Source organism: Eleutherodactylus coqui, chromosome 7 (genome assembly GCF_035609145.1).
Source record: "Eleutherodactylus coqui strain aEleCoq1 chromosome 7, aEleCoq1.hap1, whole genome shotgun sequence".
Classification (NCBI taxonomy): Eukaryota; Metazoa; Chordata; class Amphibia; order Anura; family Eleutherodactylidae; genus Eleutherodactylus; species Eleutherodactylus coqui.
Window position 1 is genome coordinate 218,239,478 of NC_089843.1, and position 26,218 is coordinate 218,265,695.

A 26,218-nucleotide genomic window follows, 5' to 3' on the forward strand; every position below is an offset into this window, starting at 1 on the left:
CAGTAGGCTGGTGAAGTTACAGCTAGTGAAAGAGATCTGAGATGCGCAGGAAGGGTTTGCTATGGCGGCTATGCAGGATTACAGCAAAGAAGAGAAATCAGTATGCATGCCAATCTAGAACAGTGGCATGCCTGGCCTGGCACCGAAGAAAATCTATTCTGCTGCTAGGGTGTTCTGCTGGGATCTGTTGTTCTATATGGGTTTTCAGCAGCAATGCTCCACAGGTGGGGTTGACTGAGCTGGCTGGGTGTGGATTTTTCCAGCCAGCCAATCCCCTAGGTCTACTGCTCATATATACCAGCTCCCCTGCTAGAGGCTGCTGGACTTTTCTCTGTTTGTTCAGTTTGAACAGTGTCATGTTCCTGCGTGTCTGTGCAGCTTTCCATATCTTCAGTGTCAACAGTGTCATGTTCCTTTGTGTCTGTGCATGTGGCCGGGCATGAGGGGTGAGCAGGCATGTTCAGTGTGTGTTTTGATTTGATCAGTGTCATGTTCCTGCATGTCTGTACGGTTTGCCTTTTGTGTAATATGAACTGTGTCCTGCTGTGGATCCTTCTTCATCTAGGATGCAGGCAGGTCCCTAGGTTCCAGTGCGGGCTCGTCCCTGTCAGGACAATCGCCCCGCATGCAGGCAGGTTTCCTGAGATAAGTTGTCTCATTAGAGTAGGGACACGTGAGACAATGAGGACCCTTGATGTGGGCTTGCAGGCTTAAGTATCTTGGCCAAAATATGAACGAATACCTTGTACATCCTATAGTTATTCCATCTGGCTATGTATGCAGGTGAGTGTTTAGAGCGTTTGTCAGTCGTTGGTTTATGTATGTCTATAAGTGTGAAGTCATTTCACAGTTCTGCGGTTCTGTCTGGTTCCATCTGAGTTCGCCTGTCGGTGAGTATAAAGTCGGGTCGCGGTTCTGCGGTTCCGTCTGAGTTCGCCAGTTCAGTGGTTGAGGTTGTTGTAACATCTGCTAAATCTCACTCCTTTAAGTTCATTAGAATACAGCCTGGGGAAACTTCCAAAGCAGATTGTAAAGGTTCCGGGGCACGGATTACAAAACCAAATAGCAATAAGGAAATCTCATTAATGGCGTTGTTAAAGATTTATCGCAGATTGTATTGTAAAAACTTTAAGTCAGGTTGCCTTTAACTTCAATCAATATTTCCATACATGTGTAGGATATGGAATACATTTGTTGACATCTTTACTGCGCGGTTAGGGGGCTTTCATTTAATGTTTTAGGTAGTTTTTCTTTAATAGGAAGGTGCCAGTAGCCCACGCAGAAGTAGATTAATGCCGCTAATGTTTTTTCTGCTTCCTCTTGGCCGGACGGCATTTTCTGCAGCAAAATGAGAAGATTTTCATGATGATGTAGATGATGATGAAGAGGCAGACCAGTAGGAAACCAATGACATCCAGGAGGTGGTACTGGTACCAGGTTAGATCGTGCGCTGCTGGTCGTAGGTGCTTTGCTCCCTTGTGACGCATGACGAACTCTATCCAAAAGACCGCTCTGTCTAGTGGTTTCACTGGCTGGTCATGGTGGATCTGTGATATTCTCAGGGCATTGTCTTTATAACTAAAAGATAAAATGTTGGAACAACTAGAATTTGTGTTTTGTTTCCCTTAATTAAACATTTTTCAATAATTGCACAAAAAGGGGTTATCCAGGATGGAAAAACATGGTAACTTTCTTGCAAACACAGCAAGACTCTTGTCCATAGGGTTGTGTGTGGTATTGTAGCTCCGCTCCATTGAAGTGAATAGGAACTAAGCTGCAATACCAAACACATCCCACGGACAAGGGTGGCGCTGTGTTTGGAAGAATGCAGCCATGTTCTTCTAACCCTGGACAATCCCTTTAAAGGGAACCTGTCCCCAGGTTTTTCCCTTCTGAACCATTGGCAGCAGTATATCAGTCAGCAATTAACTTTTCTAAGCTTTGGATCTGTCGGTGTAATTGTATCTTGACGCCACCGGAAGCTAGTGGTTTGACAGGAGTAACGCCCCTCTCACACCCCTAGCTCCCGATAGGGTCAAGACTGGCAGGTCCTAGCAGCACAGTGTACATTGATGTGTGCCTGCCCTGCAGCCTTAGGCTGAGTTACTTGTCTTGTTAGGCCTACATTATGAGCTGTAAATGCTGCCATGTTACTGCTGTAACATGGCAGAATTAACATGTAATAATGTACGCCTAAGATAACAAGTTACTCTGCCTAAGGCTGCAGGGCAGGCACACATCAATGTACATGCTGCAGCTCCGGGACAGCCGCCGTCTCAGTGCTGCATCCCGCCAGGTGGCTGCCAGCTCCGTGCTTGCCGGTGCCTCTGTGGTCCCTGACGGCTGGTCCCCCTTTCACTGCTTCCAATGGTGCCGCAGGCCCCGGTTGTGTCCCTCCCCTGGGACAGGTGACCAGCCGCCAGCTCTCTGCTGTGTTCCAGGAGCCGCCTGTCAGCTTCGTGGCGGTCCCCACCTCTGTGCTACATGACAACCGCTCCCCTGCTCACCACTCCGACTGTGCTCCATGACAGCAGGTCTCCTGCTCACCACTCCGACTGTGCTCCATGACAGCAGGTCTCCTGCTCAGCACTCCAACTGTGCTCCATGACGGCAGGTCCCCTGCTCACCACTCCCACTGTGCTCCATGAGGGCGGTTCCCTCGCTCACTGCTCCCAATGCTGCCGCAGTCCACTCTTCTACTACGGCGCCGGGGAAGCCCCTTTCTGGGAATCCTTAGTGGCCTTTCAGGACCTACTGGCCAACTAGCTGTGCAGCCAATCAGGTACGGGGGGGCGTCACCCCCTGTCAATCTTGGCTTCCTGGTGGCGTCAAGATACAATAATACCAGATCTGTTAATCTGCTCATACTGTAGCAACTAGAAATTTGAATTTAGGAGCCTTTAACATCAGACTGACAAACATTGAGCGCAACCATATCTCTTGTTCAATTTAATCATTTGTTTCTAGGTTTAGTGTTCAGTGTATTGAGTGACGCTCCTAAGTAGTCCTCCCATTATCTAGTCAGTGCTGCTTAATGTACTTAAGCAACGGTTTCCAGCAGTGACACCGGGGATACGTTGGGGTAGGTAAGTATAACACTTACATCCTTGGACTCAGCAGTTTACCTACTTCCAGCCCATAAACTTAGCTTATTGGGCTAAAAGTAGGTGACAGTGTCTCTAACTATGTGTTGTTGTAAGATTTCTGTAAGACTCTTTGCTTCAGGAACATTCATAAAAACTTGTAGACTGACAAACAATGAGGGCAACAAGATTTCTTGTTTAATTTAATCATTTCTTTCTAGGTCTAGTGTTCCTTTAAGGAGTCAGGGTGCATTAAGTAAAGCTTGCTCAGCCCATGGAGTAAGCCTCCATGCGTACTTATACCTGACTCTAACATCACATCCTTGGCCAGGGCGATATACTTTGTTTACAGCTCGTGATTCTGTGAAGGGGTTCTATTCATTTACTTGATTTTGACTCGACTTCTTTCTTAATTCCACTATCTGATTGCTGCCTGGCTAGACCTGTGCCCTTTACGTAGGTTGCAAACTTCTTACCTTGGATCATTAATAACAGTGTTGACGGCATCCACCAAGTCTTGGCTCTGCATCTTGTTGATGTCTAGCATTACCGCCATGCCTTTGGTCTTCATATGAATAATATTATCTGGCTGATCAGCAAATAGTGGAATTCCCACCATAGGCACTCCATGATAGATGGCTTCATAAATTCCATTAGTCCCTCCATGAGTTATAAATGCTTTGGTCTTTGGATGGCCTAAAAAGAGGGCATTTTAATGATGATACTGTTTTAATCATATACGCATTGATTGGCTGAGCAGCGTTCGAGAACCAATCACAGCCATCGCTTCCTGGAGGTGGGATTTATGAATCTCGTAACCTGGAAGCGATCTTCTGTAGGCAGCCGAAGACTGCAGCAAGTACACTGGAGCTCCGGAGAGTAGGGAGAGGACCTGGGCGCAGCCAGCTAAGTAAGTATAGTAAGACATCCCAAGGAAATAAGACCTAGTGACTCTTTTGGGGCAAAAATCAATATAAGGAATTTAGAAAACTTTTGGAATGTCCTATAAATATATCTTCTCTTCATCTAAGCTCGTATTTATCAGAAACTTTGTAATTAGGATGTGGAAACAGCAATAGAAATTCGGTCATGTCAACCCATTGGCACCTGCAAACGTGTCACAGGGGTACCAATAGACTTACAGAAAGAGCCTCCTTCCTCTGAAAACCACACTGGTGATGCAGTCACTATTGACTGCTGCATCTAAGGAGATAAACGGCCAGGATTGGGGTTATCCATGATCCTTTCTGTTAATGCAGACTAAACCCACATTTATAATGCTGACTCAGCTCCTGGGCCATCCTCATCACTGCACTGAACTAAAACGGGGATTTGTGGGAACACTATACTGACTGTGATGCACTTTTATGACACAGAGCAGTAAGGGGTTAAAGTACAAGATGCTGATCCTTCTTTCTTCAAAAATCTGCATTGGCGAGAGGTCTAGATGTCCCAAACAGATCAGTTGATCCCAAGTAAATGGGTGGGTATCAAATGTGTATGGTCAGCTTTAGTTTGTGAACCTTTTGTGTAGTATCGTCTTGACTTACCAGATGCATCAAGCTGCAGCTTGACTAGCGTTGCGCCTAGGCTATTTGCGTAGCTTGGCAGTCATTAGACTACAATAAGCTAAACAAATAGCTGAAGAAACATTCTGCACATTAAACATATGTATCACGCTAAACGTTTATTTGGCGGATAATACCTCCGTACGTAAAGGCCCATTTACACTGAGTGATGATCATTCAAAAATCGCTAAAAAGCAATCGTTTGAGCGATCAGCGTTGCATCTAAATGCGCGGCTATCGTGCTAGCTGATCGCTAAATTCAGGCCAAACTAAAAATCATTGTTCAGCCTTATCAGCAGTTCTCCACGGGTGGTGCTGATAGCATTGTCTCCCTCTGAGAACAAAGAACCGAAAGCAGATAAGAGCCCTCAGGCTATTAACTGCTTTCAGCTAAAGGCTTCATTTGCACGTTTAATTGCTCTTAAGTAGCTGAGTAGCTACTTAATAGTTTATGCAAAAAGATTGCTCAAAACCGTCACTCAAACGGTCGTTTGAGCGATCTTTGAGCGATTATTGCTTCGTGTAAATGGGCCTTTACATGCTATTTGCATGTAGTGTATGTACTGTAATAGAAAACATGTTTCTCAGAATTCTGTATGATGATTACTGAGACAATCCAAAACTAGTTCTTCTGTAATGTAGAGCTGGTTTTCCCATTGAACAAGTCATAATTATATCTGCTGAAGTAATTTTAAGAATTATGGAAAAGTGATTTTGCAGAACTATCAGCATAAACCTCTGGCAGCATTTAGGAGCTTTAATTCTTGGCATACATATATGTGCAGCATTAGTATGTGTCTTTAGAACTTACCCAAGAGATCATTCTGTGGTATCCAGTCATACAACACCGTGTTCTTCCCTAATGTTGATGGTATTTTGCCACTGTATCTCCAGATAACCTGTTCATATAGCAAAATGATTATATATGTATGGGTCCCTTGGGTATAATGTGTAGAGTAGGCCTATCTGAGTGAGGTCTCTGGACGTGGCAGGTGGGATCACACAATGGCATCAAAATATGTGCTAAGAACTGTGAAGGCTATGGAAACCTTTCTGCATTAAAATCAAAACACACATATCTTACTAAATCCCTGTAGAAGAAAATGCTGCACGGTTCTGTTTTTTTGCATTGAGTTTTCCTTCTTATGAATTTAGAAAGCCTCTTACTCAGTTTGCATTTTCTCCTACATTGATGTTTCTGACTTGGGGGGTGTTCACAGCAGTGATCATTTGCTGTGTCTTTCATGAACGTGCATAAGCTCAGCTCTCCCTCCCCTCTGCTTTTTCAGAGCCTGTGTAGCATAACCATGCCCACTCAATACTACACAGCTCACTGGCACGAATGGTGTCCGGAGGACCACATTAACTGTAGTAGGCTGCATCGGGTTTCCATCAAGCTTCCCTAATGGTGTATTGAGAGTCACATCTGTGCTGTAGGCTCAAAGTGGAGCCTTCATCACAACTGTGAGCATAGTCTTAGGAAGTGCTAGCTAACTTTAGTACAATATTAAAACATTAAATATTAAAAGTTGAAAAAAACCTTTTCCATCCATCATATAAGAAATGTAAACAATAAAAAATAACATCAGAGGTTTATCACATCTGTAAAAGTCTCAACTATTAAAATATTGCAGGTAAATGCCATAAAAAGTACACAATACTAGAGTTGCTGTTTTTTGGTCACTTCGCCTCTCCAAAAATGTGATAAAAAGTCATATGTACCCAAAAACGATACCAATAAATGATAATGTCACCCTTCAAAAAAAACAAGCCTTCACACAGCACCATTGACACAAAACTCAAAAAACTGTTATGAAATTTTGGAGGGTTTTTTTCCAACCCACTTAAAAATTTTTAAAAGTTTTTAATTACATTATATGGTACATTAAATAGTCCCATGCACTTGGAAATTAGGGGTGAAGAATGACAAAACTGGCTGTGTCAGGAAGAGGTTAGAAGGGTATGAGCTGTTCACACAGGGCTCACAGGCTTGGGAAGGACAGACGATTCTACCCTATGGGAGCCATGATACCAGTATGAGTTAAAGTGTTTGTTTTGATAAACCAATCATTAGCATGGCTAGCGAGACCAACAACGATCAGCTGGCCCAACTTAGAGGCAGAAGAGATTAGCCCCAAACCCCTAAACTCCTTGATATACGCAAAAATCCTCGCCATCTCCTCCCCTCAATTACGCTCTAGGGTAAACCTTCCTCCCTTATCGCTAACCATGTCGGCAACACTACAAGCATGGAGTGAATTAGCTAAATCCTCAGATAAAGCAAAATCCTTTAGCTTGAAAAAGATCCCCATTGATTGCTTAGGATACTTTATCACAGACCTCCAGATGCTCCCATGGATTAAAAAAGGAATAAAACATATTTCGGATCTAATCTTCAGAAGCTCCATAAAACCCTTTGGATCCTTAGTGAAAGAATTCAACTTACCTGAGGAAGATGCACTTAAATACCTCCAAATTAGATCATTCCTTCAAACGTACCAAGTACAAAACATAGCCGTACCCTGGGGAAATCATAGAGGTCTTGAGGGAGTTTGGCAAACAAATACTTCCAAAACCAGATTCTTTTACGACCACCTAGCGGGAAACTTAAAAACTGGAAAGAAGTGCCATCTCCTAAGTTGGGAGAAAGATCTAGCAACCGAAATATCAATCGAAGACTGGACAGATGCATTTAAATGGGCAAACAGGGCCACCAGAGGTGCAAACATGCTAGAAACTCACATAAAACTAATAACAAGATGGTACTTCACGCCACTTAAACTTAAGACCCTCCGTCTGTCCAGAGAGGCATTATGCTGGAGAGATTGCGGTGAGGAGGGCTCCCTTCTCCATATATTCTGGCTATGCCCACGGATTTCCTCCTTCTGGAGAGAGGTCTTTATTCTCCTCAAAAACACAACAAAATCTAATATACCAAAACTCCCAGGTACGGCTCTCCTGCTTTTAGAACTAAAACATCTTAACCCTTCTTCCAGGCACTTGGTGGCCCACATACTCCTAGCAGCAAAACTGCTTATAGCAAGACGATGGAGATCAAATGAAGTTCCAACAATCAAAGACCTAACCCACCTAGTTTCTGAACATAGCCTTTTTGAAAGAGCTCTGGCCCTCAGAAATAACACCACAGTAAAGTATGATTCGGTATGGAATATGTGGCTCCAAAACCACACAACATGATGTCTTCTCTCTGTTATGTTTTGTTCCACCACTCTGTTAAACCCCCATATGTTTTAACTCATATTCTAGTCTCGATGTAGTCCGGAGACTGTTGCTATGCTACACAGACAATACCAAGTTCTATTTGCAGAAATAAAAGTTAAAATACTTTCAAGTTAATAAAGTGAACATACAAGGTTATATTGCAAGCAAAAAAAAAAAAAAGCTATCTATACTACTGTAAAAATGTACCAGATTTTATGAAAACTCCACTGTATTGGAAAATGTATGTCTCCTTTCTTTACGATGCTAATAAAAAATTGAATGGATAAAAAAAAAAAAAAAAGTGTTTGTTTTGAAATCCCAGGTAGTAGGCCTTTCACCTTGACAGCTAGGGCAGCTATGAAGCTGGTTGAGGCCAATTTCAACAAAAAACATTTGCTTTGGATTAAACTTTTTGATGCAGTGAGCCCTGCTAATCCAACAAATGGTGATGCGGTGAGCTAATCGCCTTGGAAAATATTTACTATATACTGTGTATATATATATAATGTGTAGATATACAAATATAGGCATATACTCGCGGCAGGACCTTTATAACAACATTTATAATTCCTTACCTTCTGAGGCAACTGACTCAGAGCAGCAGCAATCACATTACTTCTTTCATCTGTCACGTTTTTCACCATAGAGCCAAGTGAGAATACAATCATCCCGTGTTCTCCTGAGCTCTGAGCAATCTTTTCCATATCCTTCAATGAACACAATGCTTTTAGTTACTATTTTATATTCCAAGAATATATTCAATATGTTCATTAAACATAAAACATATAGGGACAGATGGGTACGAGAGCTACGGGACCCGGAGATACCCCAGGGGATAGTGGAAGGGTGGGCCTCTGTAAGAAAATTATGCATGGAGCAATATATGGATTCAACATCCCAGAGGCCTGACAAGATTGCATGCATGCCCTAGATGTTCCAAGTCTAATTCTGACTTTTTGCACGGTATCTGGCACTGCCCCAAAATAAAACTGTTTTGGGTGGATCTCAAGAACTTGTGCCCGAGATTGGGGGGCAGACAATACAGTTAACACCACAAGTTTGTGTATTTCACTCTCTTTGTGAGCAGATGAAAAGTTCTAATATGACACGCACTATTCTTTTAATAGGTAAAAGATGCGTGTTGGCACATTGGCTGCAAGCCAACCCCCCGGCGGTGGCGCATGTCCTGCAACAGGTAAAATGTCTTTTAAGAATAGAAACACTGGAGATTGAGAGATGTGCAGAATTTCAAGCCACAAAGTTCTTTGAAAAATGGCGGATTTTTATAGAGAGGTTCTTAGCCCCAAACGAGATCAGTGAATGTATGAGGCCATTTAGTAACACAACCTGGTATTATATCCAAGATGATGCCCACCGATTGGGGAAATTAAAAATAACATAATTAATGTAATTTGCCCGTATAGGAGAATTTCTCTCTGAGAGATATCAAAACCCTGAATTAATACATGCCTAATTTAACGAAGGATGAGACGAGGAAGGCACACGATTATACATTAGTAGTTTTCCACCTTCATTCAGTTGAGTTGTTTAGGTTCAGAGGTTAATAAGGTTTGTCTTTTTTTCTTTATTTTTAACATATATCTGCATAAATATATACACAGTGATACTTTGGGTAAAGAGTGCCTCAACTTACAAGCTTTTCATGATGTCATGAATGGCTGTGATTGGCTAACATCAGACTAAGTTAGCCAATCAGAGCACTAGCTTTCTGGAGGTGGGGCATTCAAGCCCCACTTGCAGAAAGCAATGCTCTGCCGGTGTGCACAAGTGAGCGAAAGCCTGCAGCAGCGCCGCAGGAGATATTAATTTTTTTTGGGGGGGGGGGGGACAGTGCCTCATCTGTATACCCGGCGCATAAGATGACCTCCGACTGCAGAGCAGATTTTTCGGGGTTAAAAGGTCTTCTTATACACCGGAAAATATGGTATATATTTTATTTCTTTTTTTACTGCAGCTAGGGATGATTATATTTAAAGGCCTTCCCCGAAAATCACTGCAGGGATGCCGGCGTACTATTGCTTTCAATGGGGCAACGCCATTCCCATTGAAATCAGTCGGAGAGCTTCACGATCCGGAATGGATTAATGGCTTTTCCATTCATTTCAATGGGGGAACTGCTTTTGAGATAAGAGTGTTTTGGGTTAAGAGCTCCATCACAGAACGAATTAAACTGTTCTTAACCCAAGACACCATATAGACGTTCTGAGTTTTGAAGCGTACCCAACTTGCCAGGCAACTTATGCTCCTCTAACAGCCCCATAGCTAGAAAAACACTGCCATGCATGGCCATACCTCGGAATCAACGGGAACTTTATCAATTAGTTAAGGCTGCACCTGATTTTACTAAAGTTAATGGTAAAAACCGAGGTAAGGCATACGTTGCAGGTCAGTGCATGGTTACAGAACCCCTGGTTAATACTCAACCGCTCGCTTCTAAACCAAAGGGCTGACTATAGTAACATCCTGTTACCCATCAATAAATAACTGTTCATGTGTAGACATTAGGGAAAAGGGCATCACACTAAAGTGCATAACGGAAGAACAGAGGTGGAAAAAGACATGTGATGGCCGTCCCTCGGTGCTGGATATCACCACCTTGTTTAACCCCTTGAGTGGCAGGTTTCTTCCCACCCTGTCAGACCCACCAGGGCAGGTTTTTTAACCCCTTGAGTGGCGGGTTTCTTACCCCCCTGTCGTGCCCATCAGGGCAGGTTTTTTAAATGGGCTATTCATTTAATTTCAACTAATTTTGCAGTCGTGTTCCAAGAGCCATAACTTTTTCATTTTCCCACTGACACGGCCATATGAGGGCTTGTTTTTTGCTGGAGAAGTTGTACTTTTTGATGGCATCATTTTTGGGTATATATAATGCATTGCATAACTTTTGTGAAAAAATTTGTAGGGAGATTAAGGGAAAAAAGTAATACAAGTTAAATCATCCTCCTTTTGCCATATCTATAATAAAAAAATCTAAATCATAAAAGAAAAATACATATTTGGTATCGCCGCGTCCGTAAATGTCTGATCTAGCAAAATAGTGCATTATTTAATCCCCACGCTCAACGTAATCCAAAAAAAAAAAAAGAACACCAGAAATGCACTTTCAATCACTCTGTCTCCCAGAAAAAATGCAATAAAAAGCGATCATAAAGTCGTATGTATTCCAAAATGGTACCAACGTTAAAGGGGTTGTCCCGCGGCAAAACGGGTTTTTTTTTTTCAATAGCCCCCCCCCCGTTCGGCGCGAGACAAACCCGATGCAGGGGTTAAAAAAAACAAACGGATAGTGCTTACCTGAATCCCCGCGCTCCAGTGACTTCTTACTTACCTTGCGAAGATGGCCGCCGGGATCCTCACCCTCGGTGGACCGCAGGTCTTCTGTGCGGTCCATTGCCGATTCCAGCCTCCTGATTGGCTGAAATCGGCACGTGACGGGGCGGAGCTACGAGGAGCCGCTCTCCGGCACGAGCGGCCCCATTCAGAAAAGAAGAAGCTCTCCCTGCCACAGAGACCATCGGCTTGCTTCTGACAAGCCGATGGTCTCTATAGCAACCTGTAAACAAAGCAGGACATTAGAAGCAGAGATTGCCGGCATATCGGCAATATCTTCTGCTTCTGTCATAGCCCTTGCTTTGTTTTCTGTGGGACTGTGCAGGCAGAGCACACTGTCACAGCTTGTGGCATTGTGCTCTGCAGCTCCCATAGCGATACATAGCCCGAAAACCTTCTGGGCTATGTCGCTATGAGCAGTGGAGCTCGTCCCAGAAAATTTCCGAACGTGCCACTCAAGGGGTTAAATGGTCTAATCATTTAATTTCAACGAATTTTGCAGTCGCGTTCCAAGAGCCATAACTTCTTCATTGTCCCACTGACACGGCCATATGAGGGCTTGTTTTTTGTGGGACAAGTTGTACTTTTTGATGGCATCATTTTTGGGTATATATAATGTACTGCATAACTTTTGTAAAAAAATTGTATTGAGATTGGGGGGAAAAAAAAATTCTGCCATTTCTTTTTTGGATTTCATTATTACGGCGTTCAGCGTGCAGATAAATAGTGTGATAACATTATTCTCTGAGTCACATGATTCCGGCGATACCAAGTTTATACAGTTTTTTTATGTTTTGCTATTTTTGTACATTTAAAACATTTTTTCTTAAAGGTTTGCTTTTGTGTCACCACATTCCAAGAGCCGTATTAATTTTATTTTTCCATTGCCAGCGCTCTAGAAGGCCGTGTTTTTTGCGGGATGAACTCCAGTCTTCATTTATCTGATTTTTAGAAACATGTAAAATTTTGATCGCTTTTTATTCCATTTTTTCTAGTGGCAAGATTAACAAAATCTGTAATTCTGGCATGTTTTTTTATTTTTATTTTTCACTGCATTCTCTGAGCAGTATAAATAATATACTAAAGTAATTCTACAGGCCGGTACGATTATGCCAACACCAAATTGTAATCGTTTTTTTTCTTTTTCACACTTTAAAAAAAAAGTTTAAATCGCTCTCCTTTTGCCTTATTTATAATAAAAAAAATCAAAATCATAAAAGAAAAATACATATTTGGTATCACCGAGTCCGTAAATGTCCGATCTATCAAAGTAGTGCATTATTTACCCTACACGGTAAACGTAGTCTGAAAAAAAAATTAAGAACGCCACAAATGCACTTTTTCAGTCACCCTGTCTACCAGAAAAAAATTCTATAAAAATTGATCAAAAAAGTCGGATGTATTCTGAAGTAGCACTAACGTAAACTACAGGACATCTCGCAAAAAATGAGCCCTTGCTCAAGTACATCGACGGAAAGATAAAAAAGTTACTGTGCGCAGAAGATGCAGCAGAAAATCATTTAAAAAAATTAAATGTCTTTGAAAAAAAATATAAGTACTACAGCAAAAAAAAAGCTGTATAAGTTTGGTATCGTAGTAATCGTACTGACCCATAGAATAAAGTTATCAGGTCAGTTTTGTTGCAGTTTGTGCGCCGTAGAAACAAGACGCACTGAAAGATGGCGGAATGTCATTTTTTTTTACATTTTACTCCACTTAGAATTTTGTAAAAGTTTTTCAGTACATTATATGGTACTTTAAATAGCACCATTGAAAAATACAACTCGTCCCGCAAAAAACAAGCCCTCAGACAGCGACGTCGATGGATAAATAATAGAGTTATGATTTTTTAAATGGGAGGAGGAAAAAAGGAAATGGGGAAAAAAGAAAAAAGGGTCAGTGTCATTAAGGGTTAAATAATGTACTAACTTCCTCCTCTGGGTCATTCCGATACACGGATACCACATGTGTAATTTTATTTTTAATTTTTTACAAAGTAAAGGGAGACAAGTGTTTTTGTTTTTATTTTTTTAATAATTTTTAAACTTTTTTTTTTTTTTTACTTTTTTTTGTACCTATAGGTGACTTCCACAGAGACCCATCAGGACCCCCTGATCACATTCCGGTCGCCCGATGATGACAGCCCTTTATATGCTGCAGTCACATAGACTGCAGCATTTAAAGTGTTAACACAGCAGAGATCTGAGGTTTTCTCTGATCTCTGCTGTAAGAGCTGGTACCTGGCTATCCTCTGACAGCCAAGCACCAGCTCTCCCTGCCACAGAGACCATCGGCTTGCTTCTGACAAGCCGATGGTCTCTATGGCAACCTGTAAATAAACCAGTGCAGGAGTTTGAATTCAGAAGCGGGAGATTGCCGGCAGATCGGCAAAATCTCCCAGCTTCTGTTTTTCAAAGTCCTGCACTGGTTTTCTGTGGGGCTGTGCAGGCAGAGCACAATGCCACAGCTTGTGGCATTGTGCTCTGCAGCTCCCATAGTGATACATAGCCCGGAAATCTTCTGTGCTATATCACTATGGGCAGTAGAGCTCCTCCCAGAAAATTTCAGGGCGTGCCACTCAAGGGGTTAAAGGGGATAGTATTTATATTGTGTGTGGCCACTACACATACAGATGGGTCATGGGAATTCTCCTAGCAATTTTTCAGATATTACTATTGTGCCTTGCTACTTATTTACTGTTCAGAATAGCGTAATCTTTAGGCTCTGAAGAACTAAGACGGTAACCAGGGTGGAATCCAATGCATCAGATGGTAGCGTATATCGGCCGGCCGTGAAAACGTCGGCCGATATACGGTTGTGTGAATAAAGCCTAAATCTGGTTTTGATGTAATCGTACCGGCCTGCAGAACATGCCAGAATTACAGATTTTGTTCATCCTGCCTCTAAAAAAGTAGAGTAAAAGGCAATCAAAAATGTATATATTCTCAAAAATTTAATAAATGTAGACTAGAGTTTATCCTGCAAAAAAGCAAGTCCCCATAGAGCTCCGTTCATTCAAAAATTAAAATGTTATGGCTCTTGGAATGCGGCGACACAAAACAAATCTTAAAAAAAAATTAAGTGTTTTTTTGTGCACAAAAATAGGAAAACATAAAAAAATGCATAAACTTGGTATCACCGGAATCGGGCCGACCGAGAGAACAATGTGATCACATTATTTATTTTACACACTGAACGCCGTAAAAATGAAACTCAAAATACAAATGCCAGAATTTCTTTTTCTTCCCCAATCCCCCTAAAACAAAATAATAATAGTTATAAAAATAACTATATAATAAAAATCATTATAAAAAACGACGCAATAACGAAATACAACTTTTCCCGCAAAAAACAAGCCCTCATATGGCTGTGTCAATGGAAAAATTAATTTATGGCTCTTGGCATTAGACGATGAAAAAAAATCTGAAAAATGTGTTAGCCATTAACCCTTTCCAATCCTCTGTCTGACGTCTGAAGACATTATGATTTAAGGCTGTACAGCTCCGATGTTGGAAGATGTCCGTCGGGGGTCTTTTACTGTATATTGCCAGCCTCTCTGCTGTCGGAGCCTATCCAACGTGTCACCTCATGCAGTACTGGCTTTAGCCAGCAGATAGCGCCGTTGTATAACTGCAGGAAAAGAGTAAGCCCCCTAGGAAAACCAGGATACAAATTGGATTGGAAAGGGTTAAGGCGCTAACAGGCTTCATCACCTAAATGAAATGATTACTTCCACACCCGACCCCTGATGTTAATGCTTACAGCACTGAGATCCTGCATGTGCGCCCTGTGGCCCTCTTCCTGTTTACTTTGAAGCATAGGCAGCTGAATATATCTGCTTCATCTCAGTGCCTGTGTGCACTGCTATTTTGTCAAATGATTAACTCTAGCCTGTTATGAAGGCCTTGAACCCTTTGCATCCTCTAATAGAAGTCTATGGGAACCATATAGCTGTGAACTTGGTGCTTAATCAAGGGAATTTTTGTATATTTTTTGCCATATAGTTTTTATATATTTTATGCTGCACTACTTTTAATTTGTGCATAAGGAAAGTCAGGGCCCATTCACACGGGCGTATGTGAGTTGTGCCCAAGATTCTTGGGCACAACTCACATAATATAACACACGGACAGACACCCATGTGCTGCCTGATAACCACAAGCAGAGGACATTGCATGTCTAATACGGATCTGTGATATGGATCAGAATAGGTCGTGCTGCAACTTTCTATCCACACGGACCATTGGTCCATGTGAAAAAATGCCTGTCTGAATACCTTAACTGGCTATAATGGGTTTTTGTGCTGTCCATTAATTACATAGACAGCACAAGGAAAGGTAATACATCTTTGTGAATGGGCCCTCAGAGTTGCACTTACCTCTGGCAAAGGCTTTGGTGGTTTACAGTGCAGGCCTCCTACAAACTCAAAGTTAGGCAGGAGTGGTCGTGGATACTCAAAATCCCAGTATGTGCGAATGAGCCAAATTTCGGCTTTCCCCATAATTTCACACAATGTTGTTGGGCGACCTAATAAAAGAAAATACAAATTAGTAAGGACATGTATTAAATAGGTACGGGATCACATTCATATCAATGTAGATACTGCAGAGTTACTTATGTACGCTAAATGATGCTGGGAGTTCAGTTGACAATAGCTGGGTGTCGCTAAATGTTTTTGGAGTCGATCATCTGTAAATTTCATCCTTAAAGGGGTTGTCTCACGCCGAAATGGTTTTTTTTTTTATTCAATAGGCCCCCCGTTCGGCGCGAGACAAACCCAAGGGATGGGTTCAAAAAAAAAAAAGTTTATTACTTACCCGAATCCCCGCGACTTCTTTCTTCCTTTACCAAGATGGCCGCTGGGATCTTCACCCACGATGCACCGCGGGGCTTCTCCCATGGTGCACCGTGGGCTCTGTGCGGTCCATTGCTGATTTCAGCCTCCTGATTGGCTGGAATCGGCACACGTGACGGGGCGGAGCTACGAGGACCAGCTCTCCGGCACGAGCGGCCCCATTCACCAGGGAGAAGACCGGACTGCGCAAGCGCGTCTAAAAACGCCAGAAGACAGCGAATTTAGACGGATCCATGGCGACGGGGACGCCAGCAACGGAGCAGGTAAGTGAATAACTTCTGTATGGCTCATAATTAATGCACGATGTACATTACAAAGTGCATTAATATGGCCATACAAAAGTGCTGAACCCCACTTGATTTCCCGAGACAACCCCTTTAACTTAGAGGAAAATTAGCGTACCGTAGTACCGTGTTAGCTAGAAAAATCTGTGATGTTAAATGGTAAGGTAAAATCCCCTGGTGCAAGCACAGTGTCACGACTGACCCCTATGGTGATGTCACATTGTAACGGTTTCTTGGCAGACTGTTTTGCGGGGTGGTTTGCCATTGCCTTCCCCAGTCATCTTTACCCCCCAGCAAGCTGGGTACTCATTTTACTGACCTCAGAAGGATGGAAAGCTGAGTCAACTTGAAGTGACTATATGCTGATTTGTTATGTCAGAGATAGAAATACTGTAAAGGCCCATTTAGACACAACGATTATCGCTCAAAATTCGCTCAAAAGCCGTCTTGTCTAAACGCGTTCTGTCCAAATGTGCTGCCATCGTGCAGTGTTTGTGCACTATTCGTTCATCGCTGATTTCTAGCAAGCTAGAAATCACCGATGACTTATATTAGCGCTGCGCGCTGATTTTCTCAGAGGGTGTTGCTCGTGGCATTCTTTCAGCTGGTATCCTGCTGGGACTTCTGAGCAGGATACCAGCTGAAAGCTCCGAGAACAAAGCAGCTGTCAGTGCTCCAGCTGTTTCTCAGAGCTATCAGGTCAGCGGGATACTAGCTGAAAGCAGTGTCCTGCTCCACCTGCATTTAACTCTTTAAGTAGCTAATTAGCTACTTAAGAGTTATGCAAAGATGATCGTTAAAAAACTGTCACTCAAACTGTCGCTTGAGCGATCATTTTTCAGTGTAAATGGGCATTAAGGCCCATTTAGACACAATGATAATTGCTTAAAAGATGTCTTTTGAGCGATAATTGTGTCATTTAGAGAGCAAGATGATCACTCAAACATTGAGCGATCATCTTGCGCTCCAGAGGATGCAGAAGACAAGCGGGGGATGCTTGTTCTCCTGCTTGTCTTCTGCATCCAGCTGTTCTCTGCATGGAGCACCTGGCTGTTATACAGCTGAGCTCTCTGAGCAGAGTATGGAGAACACAGCTGGACCGCTCTGCTCTTCATACCCTGCCTGTCATCAGGGAGCGGGATACAGCTGAAACAATAGTATCAGCTGTATCCTGCTGTGAATCCCTGATAAGGCTCATCGTTGTCTTTCAGCACGCTGAAAGACAACGATGAGCGATAGCTTAACGAAAACTGTTCGATGTCAGTGCAGTTAGACACAATCTAGACACAAGACGGCTTTTGAGCGAATTTTGACGATAATCATTGTGTCTAAATGGGCCTTTACCTCAGAAAAAACCATAAAGTTACATTAAAAAGGCAGAATAACAATTGGTAGGAAGAGCACAACATTGACATAATAATAAACTAAAGTCATTGGACTGAGGTTTGTATATAAGATGAAACGGGGAGAGGTGGTCATTTAAGAAGTTACCAATTAGGCCAATGTGTGTGAAATATCCAGGTTACAAAAAAAAACCTGGGGCAATATTACGCCCATGTGTTAATATCTGGAAAGTCCGTATTAGTTTGAATTCCCATATTTTTCTGTCATTTTTAAAAAGTCCTTTGAGAATTAAAACTTGTAGGTCCATGAAAAAGAGACTGTCTTTTTAAGACAAACGTATTTAATAGAGATGAGCAAGTATACTCGCTAAAGGCAATTGTTCGAGCGAGCATTGCCTTTAGCGAGTACCTGCCCGCTCGAGACGAAAGGTTCGGGTGCCGGCGGCAGGCAGGGAGCTGCAGGGGAGAGCGGGGCAGAACGGAGGGGAGATCTCTCTCTCCCTATCTCCCCCCCGCTCCCTCCTGCTGACAGCCGCTACTCACCGCTCCCCCGCACCGACACCCGAACCTTTCATCTCAAGCGGGCAGGTACTCGCTAAAGGCAATGCTCGCTCGAGCAATTGCCTTTAGCGAGTATACTCGCTCATCTCATTTAACATCACATAAATTCTCCCTCCGAAAACTTGGATATACATTTGGTTGGTCTATCTGTTTGTCTTCCTGTCTGTGAAGCTAATTTGCTATCTACAATCAAACTGGCTCAGAGAATTTCATTTTCCTTCCCATGTGGTGGAGAGTAAAGGCCCTTTTACACGCAACAATCATCACTCAAAATTCATCCAAACAGCCGAATGAGCGCTAATCGTTATATGTAAACGCGACCCTTGTACTCTTTTCGTTTGAGCGATGGATTTTGGTTTACTTAAAATCCATCGTTGACATCTGTGAAAGAATGAGCAATTACATTCCATTTGAATGTATTTTGCTCATCTTTCAATAGACTGCATGATCTGCGAGATCCTCGTGGCAACCTCTCTTCATACAGTGCGGGCGTCAGCTGTTTATAACAGCTGACACCCGCGGGCAATAGCCGCGAGCGGCCGAGCGGCCGATCGCGGCTATTAACCATTTAAATGCCGCTGTCAATTCTGACAGCGGCATTTAAATCCCCCGAACGATGTTCAGGGGTCCCGCACGGCCCCCCCACGGTGAGATCGGGGGAGCCGTGCAAGTGTCATGGCCGCCGGGGGCCTAATGAAAGGCCCCAGGGCTGCCTTAACAGACTGCCTATGAAGCCATCCCTGTGGGGTGGCTTGATAGACTGCCTGTCAAAAAGCAGTATGACGTAATGCTATAGCATTACGTCATACTGCAGGAGCGATCAAAGCATCGCATCTTAAAGTGCCCCAGGGGGACTTCAAAGTAAAGTAAAAAAAATAAAAAAAATCAATAAAGTTTTTTTTAATTTGAAAAAAAAAAGTTGTAAAAGTTTTTAAGTCACCTCCCTTTTGCCATATCTATTATTTAAAAATCTAAATAATAAATTAAAAATATGTATTTGGTATCGCCGCGTCCGTAAAAGTCCGATCTATCAAAGTAGCGCATTATTTTTCCTGCACGGTGAACGTCATCCGAAAAAAAAAATAAAGAACGCCAGAAATGCACTTTTTTAGTTACCCTGTCTCCCAGAAAAAACGCAATAAAAAGCAATCAAAAAGTTGTATGTATTCCGGATTGGTACTATAAGAAACTACAGGACATGACGCAAAAAATGAGACCTTGCTCAACTATGTCAACAGAAAAATAAAAAAGTTATTGCGCGCACAAAATGACCGCAGAAAATAATTTTTTAAAATTTAATGTCTTTGAAAAAAAAAAAGAGTATAGTAAAAAAAAAAAACCATACAAGTTTGGTATCGTAGTAATCGTACCGACCCATAGAATAAAGTTATCATGTCGTTTTTGTTGCCGTTTGTGCGCCGTAGAAACAACACGCACTAAAAGATGGCGAAATGTCGGGGTTTTTTTTTCATTTTACTCCACTTTTTTAAAAGTTTTTCAGTACATTATAGGGTACTTTAAATATCACTATTGAAAAATACAACTCGTCCCGCAAAAAACAAGCTTTCATACAGCGACGTCGATGGATAAATAAAGGAGTTACGATTTTTTTAAAGGGGGGAGGAAAAAACGAAAATGGAAAAAGAAAAAGGGCCGCGTCATTAAGGGGTTAAAGGGGTTTTATCATTAGACAGTAAGTGTCTCGCGGCAATAGTATATGAACACATACAGCGAGACATCACACATGCACAGCTGCAGCAATAGCCCGGCATAGGATTCGGCATTCCCTGCTAGGCAGCAAACGCTATGTCACTACAGGAAACAGAATGCCTGTGAATGTATGCTACATCACAGGGAGAGGATCCAGCTGGCTGGAGATGAGGTGACCTGGGGGACTGGAGGAACCAGGAGAACGCCGGGGAAGAGAAGATGTGGTAAGAAGACTGCCTGGGGAAGAATAGGTAAAAAAAATTTTTTTTTTTCTAATGACAAAACCCCTTTAAGTAATTTAATAAAGCAGAATCCAATCTGAAAGTATGCTGGTGGTTACTGGTTACGCATTAGCCAAATTAGTGAATCCTACATTTCAACTTGTTTCAAACAGCATATGTTCTGCGTACATTAAATTTCCCAAAGTTCAACATTTGAAACAAAAAGTAAAATCATGACTTTTACTTCAATTTTAACTTTTTCTTTAACTATAATGCAGAGTAGAAAAGTATTCCAAATAACCAAAAATATTTAATATTTCAAATATTTAAAACACATTAATGGATGTTTATGTCAAATAAGTTGTGTAAAATCATACAAAAATAGCAACAACGATACGGACACAAAAACGTTTGACTCCTAATTAATACTTACCTATCACCTCACTATAATAATGGTCAGTGAAATAATAAATAAGAAAGGCATCTTGAGATAAATTTACAATAGTATTCTTTAACCCCTTCATGACACGGCCTATTTTGGGCTTAAGGACGCAACAATTTTTGGCGGATTTTCTTCTCCGTTTATCAAAAGTCATAACTTTTTTATTTTCCCATCGAGGCGGCCGTATAAGGGCTTGTTTTTTGCGTGGTGAACTGTAGTTTTTATCGGTGCCACTTTTGGGTACATAGACTATATTGTAAATTTTTTTTTTTATGATAGCAGGGAGAGAAAACGCATCAATTCTGCCATAGATTTTTTTATTTCTTTTTTACAGCGTTAATCATGCTGCATAAATGAGACACTCCATTTTTTCTGCGGACCGGTACGGTTACAACGATACCAAAATTCTTACATTTTTTTTAGGTTTTCCCTCTTTTCTGCAATAAAAACCCTTTTTTTTTGGAAATCTTTTTTCTATTCTAAATTGCTGCATTCAAAGTCCTGTAACTTTTTTATTTTTCAATGTACGGAGCTCTGTGAGGGCTTATTTTTTGTGAGACGAGCTGTAGGTTTTACTGGTACCATTTCAGGGTACATACAGCTTTTTTGATCACTTTTATTGCGTTTTAAGTGAGGCAAAATGCTAAAAATTAGCATTTTGCCTCAGTTTTTTAGCGTTTTTTTCCGTGCACAGTCAAAAGCATGTGCAACTTATTGTACGCGTCGTTACGGACGCGAGAATACCAAATATGTGGGGTTTTATTTTTTCTTTACCTTTTTTTATGCCAATCTGAGAAAAAGCATAAAAAAATGTTTTTTTTACTCTTTTTTACATTTTTTTAATCTTTGTTTTTTTTACACTGTTTGTGTCCCTCTGAGGGACTTTAACCACTGCCCTGATGATCGCTGTCATAAGGCATGGCAGAGCTGCTGCTCTGCCATGCCTTATCGCTTATACAGTGATCATAGGCATAGCCAATACAGGACGCCAGTGCCTGGCATCCTGTTGCCATGGTGACAGGCCGGGTTCTCAGGATGACATTGTGAGTTCTGGCCGGAGACACAGAGGGAGTCCGCTCCCTCTGTGAACTCTTTCCCTGCCGCAATCTACTTAGATCGCGACAGGGAAGGGGTTAACAACGGGGGGCGCATCTCCGATGTCCCCCCGCTGTTGCAGCGGGACGCCGGCTGTGACTGACAGCCGGCTCCCGCTGCGGGATAGCGCGGGATCATATGTGATCCCGCGCTATCCCCAGGACGTAAATTTATGTCCTATTGCGGGAAGTACCAGGCTGCCAGGACGTTAACTTACGCCCTGCAGCGGGAATGGGCTAATCTTTCGACAAAATACATTTTATCAGGGAACTGAGTCATTGTGCCAGGCACATAAGAATATGGTGATGGGATGTGACTAGAGATGAGCGAGCATACTCGCTAAGGGCATTTACTCGAGCGAGCATTGCCCTTAGTGAGTAACTGCCCGCTCGGAAGAAAAGATTTGGCTGCCGGCGCGGGGGGAGCGGTGAGTTGCAGGAGGGAGCGGGGGGGGGGGGTGGGGAGAGGGAAAGAGAGATCTCCCCTCCGTTTCCCCCCCGCCGCTCCCCGCCCCCCGCTGGCACCCGAATCTTTTCTTCCGAGCGGGCAGGTACTTGCTAAGGGCAATGTTCGCTCGAGTAATTGCCCTTCGCGAGTATGCTCGCTCATCTCTAGATGTGACCACAATGTCTCTCTATCACATTACCCACTGAGAGCCTGAAAGAATAGATAATTGGGCATCCATTGAGCTCAGCAAGGAAAATACAATCACTAGGGCACATATGAATACAGCGTTGGGCCGGAAACTCAGATCTGGCATGAAATTGCAGACAAAATAATGCAACATGCTGCACTATTTTGCCAGGGAAAATTTCCAATCACTTGCCGGGAGCTGGACTCACCACATTATAGTTAATGGGATCTGGCGCCATTCGAGATCAGTATGTGCTGGATCTGGCAGTTCCATTATTTAGTTAGGAAGCCAAATAATGCAAATAACACTTGAGACCTCACATGGTGTGAACGAGGTCTGGCTAACCATGTGGACTGACGGCCTCTTTTTACTATAAATTTATCTTTGGGAAGGCCACAAGAACATCTTCATCTGACATTTGTTAAAGATTTCGAAAAAGTCATTTCTCCATAATAATTCTGTTGTGCATAAATCATAGGAGTATTGTAAAGAAAATGATCTTAAGGCCCAAAATAGAACTTATCTTTGAATTTATAAAGAGTAAGTAAGGATAAAAATAGATCTAAAATAGTTTTTAAAAAATTGATAAAATTGATAAATGAATAGTTAATACATCAAACAAACATCTTGCATTAGTTGTACTAAGTACTACGGTGTTTCCGCAAAAGTAAGACCTACCCCGATTTTAGAGGGAGCTTGAAATATAAGCCCGGCCCCAAAAATAAGCCCTTGCTACACTACGTGACAAAAAAAACAATACTTACCTAGCAGGCATTGTCCGGGTCCCTCCTGCTTGTCTCAAGAGTTGAAGCAGCCTTACTTGCAGTTCTTAGCACTGTCAGAGCATTGGTTGCTTGTAATGGGTTTTGCAAACCCTACTTCAAGCAAGTGATTGCTCTGATTGGCTGAGCCACGGCGCTTGAGAACCTATCAGAGCTAGCGCTCGATGAACCAATCACAGCCATTCATTGAAGCCTGTGGAGACCAATGGGAGGGATCCAGATGACACCCCCCAAAAAATAAGACCCTGTGCCTCTTTGGGGCAAAAATTAATATAAGACAGGGTTTTATTTTGGGGGAAACATGGTAATACTATACGTACATTTTTTTATTCTACATATTACTGCTGATTAGAGATGAGCGAACACGTTCGGCCCCGCCCCTTTTTCGCCCGAACACCGAACTTTGCGAACACCTCGGTGTTCGGGCGAAAATGTTCGGGGGCCGCCGTGGCAGCGCGGGGGGGTGCGGCGGGGAGTGGGGGGGAGAGGGAGAGAGAGAGGGCTCCCCCCTGTTCCCCGCTACTGCCGCCCGCGCCGCCGCGCATCTCCCCGCCCCCCGGCGGCACCCGGACACTTACGCGCGAACACTGCAGTGTTCGCTAAAGCCGGTGTCCGGGTGCGGATGTGTCCGTAACGGACACGTTCGCTCATCTCTACTGCTGATGTTCCCGCTTCATTAGGCTCTACTCACACTGCTCTTGGGTTCTGCACTTAGCATATACATATCACAAGTGTTCTCATATTAAACACCAAGATGTCCATAGATTGTTATAGCCAAATGTATACCAAAAGCAAGTCTTTTTGGTATATAGTTGGCCAGTTTATGTCAATATACCTTTTTGCTTCTCAACCTGTATTGAAAAGTCTTGTTGACCATAGGGTTCCCACGCAAAAAATATACCATGCTTCATATGTCTATTTACAATGGAAGTCAATACAGAAGTGTGCGGCTGTATAGTCATACACCTGCTTATGTCTAGCACATATGGCTGCTCACTTGAGGCATGTATGCTGGATGTACGTTTGAGATTCACTGAGAAGTGGGTAAATATATAAAATAGAATATAACTTTTGATGTACGTTCCAAATCCAGTGTAAACCTATCCTTAAATAACATTCATACACACATCTCACTATTCTCATTCATACTTACCTAATGCCTCACTGAAGTAGCCATCCCATTTTCCAGCTAAGAGTAGATGAAATAAGATATCCTGAAATATGTAAAAGTTGATATTTTTGAGTCTTTCTACAAAAGACATTTTGTCAGTTAGCTCCACCATAGAGCCAGGAACGTAGGAAAATGGAGCTGGAAGTTGTCCACAGAGTCTTTCCATTGAGTTGGCTATTGACTGCCTAAAGGAGTAGACAAAGGGCACACCAAGCAGCTCAGCAACAAGTTCACCGCATGGTTCCAATGGGTCTGAAATCACAACGTCAAACTTCTTCTCTTTTAGTTTTTTTAGCAGCAACTCATTTTTGACCACACCATTACACACGTGTTCTTGTGTTCTTAGATATTCTTCGTTGATCTTCTTCATTTCTTCATAGAACTCCCAATAAGACATTTTCGGCACATCATAAATCCACACAGCTAAGAATTCATCCAAAAACTTTTCATTCTTTTCTTTAGTAAACGGAACAGAGAAATGTTCATACTTCAAAGGTGAAGCATTATCAGTAAGTGTAACCATCATGGCTGAGTGAACCAACACCGTAACATCATGGCCTTTGTGTGCCAATTCCTCCAAGATTATTCTCAGATTTAAAAAATGACTGGTGTCCGCCGGCCAAGCCAAAACTTTCCCGGCAGAGACTGTGTTGAGGAAGCATATTGACAGCAGCAAGCGAAAAGCTCCAGCAGGGAACATGTTGATGATTCAGTGTGAGCTGAAGTTATGAGTAGCAGTCCGAAAAGTACCAACTTCACAAGGAGGAGCCAAAGGTTCTCAACACTAGAGAGAAACATGCCACATTTCAAGTATTTCCTCCCCATAAATTTCCCTTGGTGAGTCCATGAACTTACAAAACAATTGTTGTTTTTCTAGTATTTGGAGCAAAGAAAATAATTACTTGTTAGTTCAGCTTCTCTGGAATGTCTACATGTCAGGGCAACTTTGGTACGGTTTGGCTTATCCTTGGAGCTGTCTACCATAGAGACACTGAGGAGTCGGGAGGTATGGTGCCAGAACATATACTGTAGTTTGTGAATACTGTCTGTTTTTAGACTATTCTCCTATCTCATACATTAGCCCTTAGTAAAGTTTCGGCAAGAGATTCAAGTAGAGTGGACTGCAATTCTGAAAATCTAAAAAAAATAATTACATTTCAATTTTAATTATTACAAATCATTTTGTGACAGTGAGATCAAGTTCAGACAGTTGTCAACTAGGTGTATTTTCTATGGAATTTTATTTTTGGGTCATTAGACCCATAGTTACACTGGGATTTTTGTGTGTAATACAAGTGTTAGGGTTTCTGCTGGGATCTGTGGTACTACATGGGTTTCCAGCTGCTCAGCCCCACAGGTGGGGGTTAATTGAGTTGGCTGGGGGTGGATTTCTCCAGCCAGCCAGTGCCCCGGTGGCATTTAAAGAGCCCTAATTTTACTTTACTGTCAATGTAGTTTTATATTGGCTTTTTTTTGCAGGATGTGATGTACTTTTTAGTTCAAGATATGCGATTTATTTATTATCTGAGTCAATATGATTATGGCAATACCAAATGTCTGTAGCTATTTACACTGAAAAGGGAAAAACATGTATTTTTAATTCTTTTATTTTTTATTCAACATTTTTTAGATGATTGATCATTTGATCACTTGCATAATACACTGCACTACCTATGTACTACCTATATAATACAGTGTACTATGCCACAAGTATACTGACATGCAGCATTTTAAACCCACCAGTAAGTTACAGAGGGTGCTTCATCCTTCTGTGGGAGATGACCATGAGATGTTTGCCATCTGTGTGTATTTTCTGTTAGCTGCGAAGATGTGAAGCTAAAGGACATTACTTGTGCCAATAGTCTCTAAACTCTGGGGAAAGGGACCCCCCCCCCA

At 42.2% G+C, this 26,218-nt stretch overlaps 1 protein-coding gene across 1 annotated transcript; it reads right to left on the bottom strand.

Annotated features, from left to right (window-relative positions):
• Positions 1-25,064, bottom strand: LOC136573159 (UDP-glucuronosyltransferase 2A1-like). Its single transcript, XM_066574393.1, has 6 exons — positions 24,305-25,064; positions 15,603-15,751; positions 8,449-8,580; positions 5,463-5,550; positions 3,560-3,779; positions 1-1,578 (listed from the first exon to the last, which is right to left on the bottom strand). Exons 1-6 carry the CDS (start codon positions 25,020-25,022, stop codon positions 1,299-1,301), a joined length of 1,587 nt encoding a protein of 528 aa, XP_066430490.1. The 5' UTR covers positions 25,023-25,064; the 3' UTR covers positions 1-1,298.
• Positions 25,065-26,218: the final 1,154 nt, after the last annotated feature.